Source organism: Sceloporus occidentalis, unplaced genomic scaffold (genome assembly GCF_023333645.1).
Source record: "Sceloporus occidentalis isolate IW3139 unplaced genomic scaffold, rSceOcc1.0.p SCAF_17, whole genome shotgun sequence".
In the NCBI taxonomy this organism is placed as follows: domain Eukaryota; kingdom Metazoa; phylum Chordata; class Lepidosauria; order Squamata; family Phrynosomatidae; genus Sceloporus; species Sceloporus occidentalis.
In genome coordinates, this window is record NW_028316997.1 from 3,373,953 (window position 1) to 3,383,500 (window position 9,548).

General features: G+C 37.2%; 1 protein-coding gene across 1 annotated transcript; it reads right to left on the reverse strand.

The window, feature by feature from the left end:
• Nucleotides 1-2,855: 2,855 nt before the first annotated feature.
• Nucleotides 2,856-8,695, reverse strand: LOC149302750 (mitochondrial inner membrane protease ATP23 homolog). The gene is made up of 6 exons (XM_089482190.1): nucleotides 8,542-8,695; nucleotides 6,783-6,828; nucleotides 5,873-5,954; nucleotides 4,712-4,849; nucleotides 3,603-3,686; nucleotides 2,856-3,059 (listed from the first exon to the last, which is right to left on the reverse strand). The coding sequence occupies exons 1-6, from the start codon at nucleotides 8,693-8,695 to the stop codon at nucleotides 2,856-2,858; spliced, it is 708 nt and encodes a 235-aa protein (XP_089338316.1).
• Nucleotides 8,696-9,548: the final 853 nt, after the last annotated feature.

The window sequence follows — 9,548 nt, forward strand, 5'->3', positions numbered from 1 at the left end:
CCCATATTCCCTTTTTGGACCACTGAGTTAACAAAAAGGAAATCATATAAATGTAGAGTTTAGGGTGCTGCTAAAATTACCAATTATGTACATAAAACAAAGCAAAGAATCAGCGCACAAACAGCAAATACTATTTAAAAGCAACTATCTGAAATATAAATATTGGGGATTCTGTAACACTACTGTATATACCCATATTTTGTTGAGACCTATCTATCTATCTATCTATCTTGGAAATAACATGTATTGCCAAATCCCATTAAATATACAAGTTACACAATAAAAAAGCCTAATATACACTCACTGGCCACTTTATTACACCTGGTTAGTACCCTGTTAGACCCCCTTTTGCATTCATTCTTCATGGCATACTTTCTACAAAGCACTGGAAACATTGCAGATTTTGGTCCATATGGACATGATGGCATCATGCAGTTGCTGCAGATTTTTGGCTGCACACGCATGATGCAAATCTCCTGTTTCACGACTTCCTAATGGTGTTCTATTCAATTAATATGTGTTGACTGTGGAGGCCATTGGACTACAGTGAACGTATTGTCATGTTCAAGAAACCAGTTTGAGATAATGTGAGCTTTGTAACATGGTGCATTATCCTGCTGGAAGTAGCCATCAGAAGATAGGTACACTGTGGTCGTAAAGAGAGACATGGTCAGTGTCATGTTGATCCCTTTCTCTGTAATTTTTTGCCATTCTTAAGTAATGTGCATTATGTCTAGTGTTTATATATAAAGCTATTTGCTATTGTTTCATGGCCCCTCCCACTCTGGTTCACATGTGCTTAGACTCCATCTTAGAGTTGCCTTGCTATAGTTGACTGAGCTTCTAGTAGCTATCCAAAGAATATTCTTTGACCTAACAGAACCATTTCAGGACATCCAGATCTGTTTATGCTTGTGTCTAACAATAAAGGACTTCATAAAGCATCCATTCCCCCCTGTGTGGTGATGTTTGAGTTCAACTACTGTAAGAGTCTAATAAGCTGTAAGTTGGTTTCATCTTCTTTTATGCATCAGAGGGCTGCCATTTTGCTACACAGTAGATGAAAGCAGAATAATCAGCAACAATACTCGGGTAGGCTGTCGTGTTTAAACAATGCTCAATTGGTACTAAAGGGCCCAAAGTGTGCCAAGAAAATGTTCCCCACCACATTACACCACCACCAGCCTGAACCATTGATACAATGCAGGATGGACCCATGCTTTCAGTTGTTTCTGCCAAAGTCTGACCATGCCATCTACATGTCACAGCTGGTACGTGATTGGCTGATTAGCTATTTGTATTAACAAGCAATTGAACAGGTGTACCTAATAAAGTGGCCAGTAAATGTATACGTTTAAAATCAAGTGGTTGACAAATATGTTTCCAAAACCTGGCACAAATGAAAAATGTTAAAGTCACTGTCTTTTATTTTGCAAAACTCCAAAGTGTCCCTCTTTAAGAGAATCCCTCTTTCTTCCAGTGATATCCCTGCTTCCTAGGAGTCCAAAATATATATTTTTTCATTTAAATGCCTTATTTGGTTATATAGATATCATTAGGTTACATTTGCATCAAATGTGTTGGTAAAGCTCTACACTTCAAACCACGGTCCCTAAAAATTAAATAGTTCCTCCTTAGCCATTTGAAATATTGGGAGCTATGCTTTTGACACAGTAGACCACATACCATGCAAGGGGCATTGTGGCATCAAGTAGCCTATTGAATGTGTGATTAACTAGTGACAAAAAAAAAAAAGACAAAAACGAACAAGGAGTATAAAGGAAACAGAATGCACTAATATATAAATTAAAAGGCTTTCTTTCCTTGAAAGTTTTTTTTTCATTATTAAAAATCTAGAAATATTTGTGCTTCAACATTTAATATATGGTGTAGCAAAGTACATTTCTGTTACATTTGATTAATAACATGAAGGGCATGTTTAGTATAAATGCAGATCTAGCACAATAACCCTGCAGAATATATACATTTTATTAGCTATTATATGCAGAGAGCTAGTTATTTCCTACACAACAGTAGGTTTGACAGGTTCAACACTGCACTTTTCCTGAGCTTGGGGCTCCCTCTGCTGTTTGAAGGAAATATAAAGTTTACACTATACCGTTATCACAATAAGTGGCAGTTTGAGCATTTTGGGGTTTGATATTTATTCTTTTATTACTGTGAGATATTTTGGACTTAATATATTCTTTTTTCATATTTACCCCTGTGTAAACAAGAGACCTAAATGTAAAATTGTTTGTTCAATTTTTGTGTACACTACATCGCTTGCTGATGAAAAAACAGCAAATGAAAAAATCCCAAGAGATGAAATTGAAGTGTCTGTGGCACTCATTTTTCTTTTCTCTTTTGTTTTCTTGATTTACTTCATATGTGGAATATTTGGAATTCGCTTGGAATACCAATTACATTAAAGACAGGCATTCTTTTTAGAAAATTCACTAAAGCACACTACATAAAACTTTGTTTTATTAGTTGTGTGATTGGGGTTGCTGCTGGGGTTTGGTTGAGGCGCTGGGCATTTCACAACATATTTTTTGTATTAGTAAGAGGTTGTTGCCATAGAAAGTGAAAGAGTGCAATTAAGGTTTTATCCAAGTGAAACTGCACCTTTAAAAAGGGACAGTATAGCATAATATATTATAGTCAATGTAAAAGAAAGAGTTGAGACATTTTTAAAAAGTTGGAAAAAAAAAATCTGGGTTTATTACATTTTAGGTGGGGGTAAGCACAACAAAATAAACAATTTGTAAAATGCCTATATCTATTAATTTCATGATTGCAATAAAATCACACGAGGAAGTTGATTTTTTTTTTGGCTGAACTCAAACTCATTTTCAAAGATTGGCATGGTAACGGTCCCGGTTTTGAAAATCCCTGTAAGCGTATTTTGCGTCTTTTTTGCTGTGGGGGATCCGTCCAAATGGCTCATGGTCATTGAAGCAAGAATCAAATACTTCATCCACTGCTTTTTCAGCCGTTTCTCGACTGACGTTTCTAACAGCCAAAATGGATCGAAGAGCTCTATCACGAATACAGACCTTAGAAGACAGAAGCACAGCTGTCAATTTTTATGCTATTCGTGTTTAAAAACTTTAATTTCCTCCACTTTTCATTTTGAAGCTGCCATGCTATGTCAGTTTGATCATTGTTAGGCAGACATTTTGAGTTCGAGGGCATTAGTTATCTTTGTAGTACTACCAGTGTTACACTTTAGCATGGTTTCTTTTATTACATAACAGGCTGGAACAGGTCTAGTTTACAGTCTACTTATATGAATGATTGGATACCACTGATCAAGGGATGACACTGCTGGGGAACAACAGCAAATGAAAGTACTGCTGAGGAAAGCTCTGAAACACTGAAGGTCTGCCCAACCAACAAATACACAACTCTAAATACAAATTCATGAACGGACGTTAAAGCGCTGTAAACTTCAACATTTTAGCACCTTCCTTGCAGTGGTGCACGGCCGTCTTAAGCGCAGAGCCGCTGCCCAGTTCCCTCTAATGACACGACATCCTTGGTTGTCAAAACATAGATTAATTATCAAATAAGAAGTACAATTAAATAAAGTCACATACCTTATGGTGCTCTTTAACACCGAATTTAAATCGAGAAAGCTCATTGCCAAGTGAGCAGTCTCCACTGAGATTGGCAGCTCTGATCTACAATGGAAAAGGGCAGCGATTCATTTGTGTAAATCTCAATTTGCCATTTGGTTTAGATTATGAACAATTGTTGTATTAAAGAGGTATAATGAGCAGCTTATTAAAATGACATATTTGACCCTTATACAACTGATAAGTCATGTAAAGCCTTCAGATCTAATTGGGACAAAAAAAAAAAGGTACATCAATACTTACATGCATCTAGACAGCACTAATCATTGCAGCCTTAAAGGGCTACTCCAGCCATTCAAGTGTCACTTTTAAATTAATGTTTTTTTCATCATGCAAAGGCATGGAGTGATTCATCATAATATGTTCTATGTGTTTGCACTGTCCCCCTCCCCTGCTACACACCAATGCACATGCGAGATACAGTACTGTGCAAAAGTTTTTGACAAAAATAGACATGTTAATTTTTATCATTTAACCAAATGCAAAGCGAGTGAACAGAAGAAACATCTAAATACAGTCAATATTTTTATTGCTTTCAAAACAGCATCAATTCTTCTAGAAACAGGTTCACAAGACAGGGATTTTGTAGGCATATAGTTAGGCGTATGATTAAATAAATATACCAAACAGGTGCCAATGATCATGAATTTATTAATAAAGCCAAGCAAAAAAATGTTGCATTGACAATGCACACCTGCTTGGTGCCTCTGTTCCTGACAGTCTCAAGCACCAGATACAACTTTTTACTGTTGTATGTTTTTAACAAATGCAAGCATTCTTTTTTTCCCATAATCACTTTACCTGGAGATACCAACTTAGCAGCCACACAAAACACTTCAGAATTTTGTTTTATAATCATTCTACTATATCTTTAGTGGGTAAATAGCTATGTAACAGACAAAAGATGTGCACACTGAGCTATACCCACACTTCATCACTTCTGCTTTAAGGCTGCATGGAGAAGAAGAACCATGCATGTAAATTAAATATATACGTTCCTTCCATGAAGATGAATTTTAGCAATATTCCCTTTAACCAAAATATAATCATGAATAAAGCATATTACATACCTCAGAGCAGGCCAAATGTCGAACATTGTTGAACCAATCTACATGTGCACGGCAGTGATCAAACGCATGAATCAGCTCGTGGGTAACCACACGGTTCATATGGGATTGATTCTGAATGTTGTTTTGACACAGTACAATCTGTAAGAGTAAAATCAGTATTAAAAATGAAAGTGTTTTGTTTGGCAACATATATCTTTTAAATTTATGTTACAATTACAAAATGTATATTGTTTTTAACAATGTTGGTTTTCAACGATAATATTTTTCTGACTATTTGTTCTGTTGAAGACAGCATTCACAGCATTCACAGCATTTCTATGTACTATAGTCAATATTGTAAATATGATGTTGTGACAAAAACAAGAGGTGGAGTTTTAAATAATCATATAAAAAAACCCTGAAAACTTTGGTTAGAATATATTCAATGTAAGTATCAATTCAGTTTCCTATATACATTTTTTTAAAAATGCCGAAAAATACAAGCAGATCAGATGTTGAGCATGTCTCATTTCCTAAGGTATTTAAACCTATTATACGTTATAAAAATGTTTGACTACTTTACTTTGTGAAAGTGCTAAGTGCATCTGTTAGCACGGAAAAAATAAATAAATAATTTGGCTCATGTATTGCCATTTTTAACATACCCCAATTTTAAACATACTTGTAATTATAAAAAATAAATGCTTTCTGCCTCTTCTGCTTATAAAATTATCAAAATCCACCTATTGCAATTAATGGTTGCACTTTCCACACATGTGCACAGGAGTCTGAATAGACTTCTGCATGCAGCATTCACCTGACCCGGGGCTGGAACTGAATGGAGGTGAATTATCACATGGAGGGAGATGAACACATGGGGGTAAGGTTAAAAAAAAAAAAAAAAAAAAAAAAAAAAAAGGGGGGGGGAGATTCTGCAGAATCCCCTCAAGCATTTTCCAAACTGACAAGAAAATTAAAAAGGAACCACGCAGCTATCGCACGCATATGATGGCTGGTATTAATCCCTTCCCTGCTACAATCAAACACAAATACTATTATTTCATTTGTAGATGCATAGACTCGATAATGCAATGACAACTTATGGTTAACATTTGTTTACCCTGATTTGTATGTTCTATGACTATAAGGATATGATTGGTGGCGGGGGGGGAACTTATTTACCTCTGAGGTAGCTGCATCAAACCCTCCACTCACCGCACCATCACATTCTTCACAAGAAAAGTGTCTGTCTTTGTAAACTGTGCTAGAAAATAGCAAGGTAATTTCAGGTCTACATTCCTAAACACGGTCATCTATACTACAAAAAAAATAATTTGGCTTGCCCATATAGATATGTATGCCATAGCAATCAATATAACTATTTAAACATCAATATACTTAATACGTTTTATACATTTATATGCATGCAAGAATAATTTAGTCCAGGTAATACTGATTAGGCTCTACTAAGTACATCATTTCTAATATTCTATTTATCTGAATACTACATATTAGTTTAAACACTAATGCGGATAGTATCTTACTTGTTTGGTACACACAGTGCTACATATCCTGCCATTTTCATGTTAGGAAAGGCGCATTAGGATGTAGGACAATATTTGTTTGCATGGACAGAGATGAAACACACAAGGGTCTATATACGAACTCAGGAGATTGCAAAATAATTAAAAAGCTCAGCTCCACGACTCGGCTTAACTATGGGTCATAGTGAAGTCAGGTAGTGGAAACGGTTAACCCTATTGCCAACTCCTGCTTTAGTCAACACACCCCTAACGTGTCTATGGGGCCAACAACCATTGTAAAAGTCCTTATGTTTCTGACAATGCATAATTTTGATGACTGCAACTAAATGCCCATTTTGTAGTAGACTAGACCACTCAACAGTGCATATCCCGGTGTGTTCGATATTAAACATACAGGAAAGGTGTTTGTAGTGGATGTAGGAACTAGTTCTATACTATATTGTATAAGCATACAGCTTATTTGAGGTTTGCCGTCAGTGCGAGCTATATGCATATTTGTAGTTCTTGATCTGTTCTGTAAGAGTATTTAAAGATTTAATATTACTTACCATCCATGCTGCTTCATTGCATCCAAAAGCAACTTGGCATATGGGCCTAAAGGGTCAAAGCACATAATAAGGCCAATCTATGACACAGCTAAACATTACAACCTACATTTAGCATATCTCAGAGTGATGTTCCGTTAAACTTTTTTCAATGAGGTACTAATAGCAAGTTCATTCAAATAACATTTTATTCATTGAGTATAACCAACATCCGTTTCCTACCAAACAACATAGTGTTCTGAAGTTAAGTAGGTTTTGAAGTACCCAAGTCCTGTCATATGTACAAAACATTGAGAAACCATTCTATATAGTGATTTAATTCCATACAGTAATTTTTTAGGCTAAACAATCACATTAAATCACTACATGTCAAAGTGTGTCCATGTTAGAAAAGGAGACTGCACTTTGTGAAATGCATGTATATTCAGACACAAAAAGGTAGTAGTACATACTAGACACGTGCAAATGGACCAATTTGCACAATTTTTTTGTTTTGTTTTAAGTCCATTCGTTGTCAATGAATTTTGGTTCCTGCACTTTCACGATCAGGCAAAATCAGAGGGCATTTTACATTTGGAAGCTAAATTAGTAGTCGCTCACCATCATTCATGTTCTCTTACACTCATTCACTTTTCCTCTCACGTTCTCTTGCTGAATGCCTCCCTAATTTCTCCGTCGGCTACTTCTGTGTCCCTGTCTCATTGCCACACAGCTCTGCTTCTTCTCTTGCATCTTTCTTGTTCTTCTGTCTTCGTTTACCTCTTCGTGGACATGGCCCCTCTGTGAACTTCCAAAAAAATTGGCAGAACGGGGAAGAGGCTATCCCCATGGCTCGGTTCTTTTGCGCAATTGCACAGAAAGGCAAAAATAATGCAGATAGGTCTGCACAGAAACACTTCTCTTTCTAAGTTATTCCAGAACACCCTCTCCGATTTTGCAAGGAGCAGCGGACAAAAAAAAAAAAAAAAAAACATAAGAAAAAGAAGATGCAGTGAGAAGCGGAGCTGCACGGCAAGAAGACGGGGACAAGAAAGCGGTCAGCAGGGAAGATATTTAGACATTCAGAGAGAGTGTGAGTAAAAGTGAACATTGTGATAGAGCATGAGTAAAATTCAAATGAAAATTCTGCGCTCTTGCTTTGTTTTTTTCATTTTGGGTCTTTGGAGATTCATACAAAATTGAGAAATTGGGTAAAATTCATAGAAATCTTAATGCACAAGTCTAGTACATACCACAATACAAACGTACAAAGTATCAGAAGCATAATAGCAGAAAGAAGAGCACCATGTGAGATCCCCCAATATTTCAGTGTTGTCCATTATCAAGGGTAAGGATCCACCAAAACCTTTACGAAGAGGCAAACCCAAGGAGTTTCTGCTGCTAAAAGCGCTTTGCTAGCCCCATATAATGCATAGTTAAATCAGCCAGATCTCTTCAAAGTCTCCTCACGCTTAGCATTTTATGGGGTTAGCTCAGCCCATCATGCTGGATAAATCTGCTGGTGTTGGCCATTCATAATGAATAGAGAAGCAGGGAGTTGAAGCCACAATACTATTGCCACCACTCTCTTTAGTGAGTTACCCTATTAGTGGCAATTCAGGTAACACTCATGTGCAGCAAACATTCTGGGCGCCAATAAAAAAAAAAGTAACATCTGTGGAGGAAAGAGGGGACAGAAAGACAGGACTGGCCTTAATAAAATGGTCCCCCAACTGCATATGTTGCATGTGTTTCTTCACATTTATAGCGCTGTAAGACTTACTTGTTTCTAGAGCTATATTCAGCATAACCTGGCACTTTTTATGGTTGTTAAAGAGTCTGTTTAGTGCTAGTCCTCCCTTCTTACGCTCCCCATTGTGTCTCTCCGGAAACAAATGATACCCGAGATCAGGTTCCTCTGATTTATTTTGCTCCATGAGTTTCTGTGCAAGATTCCAGTCCGATAATGAACCTAGCTGACCCTGTCAAGGAGGCCGCCATGTATACGCAGGACTGGTACGTAACCCCTAACACTGGAAGGTTACTACCGACGAGCCCTAAGCACTGGCTAGATGCTGCACTTCCCATGCAAAGTCCTATCGCGTTCTCTGTATTACTGTGTTCAGTTTAGGCGGCCACTTTCCACGAGATGAAGATTCATTAATATTTTTAAAACTACGTCCACGAAAATGGATCATAAAATAGATACAAGAGAATATGAATATTGTGTCTCCGATGTTTAGAACTTCTTGGTATTGCGTGATTACGTCACTCTCCTTGATGCCTCCGCCACCATTTTTGATTAGGATACAAAGGAAGTATTTCCCTATTTTTTTTTATAATATATATGGCTCATTCTTATCGTGCTTAACCCTTGAAAGAGTATTTCTAAGTACGTTATTTCAAAATCTCAGTTATTGTCATCGTGGAATACTTTGTTTACACTTCCGCCATGCGTGATGCTCGCAGAGGTGTCGTGGCATCAGGGGGCGCTGTCTTCTAGTGTGACAATTCGGTTTACCCGATGCCCGTGTGGCTTTTGGTATCTATGACTACCGGCTAGCGGAAGACATGCTGGTGGTTAGTGTCGGAGTTAGTGTGGTGGTTGACTACTGAGTTAGGTGAGTATGGCTCTGTTGCCCGGCTGACGTGCCATATACAGTGATTACATTGGTTTCAGTTCAATTCACCCGGCTCCAAAAATAATGGGGGAGGGTCCTATAGCGCCAGTTTCCTAAATAGAAAACATATGTTTTACTGGCTACCATTACTGCTGCTGTATTTGCTTTA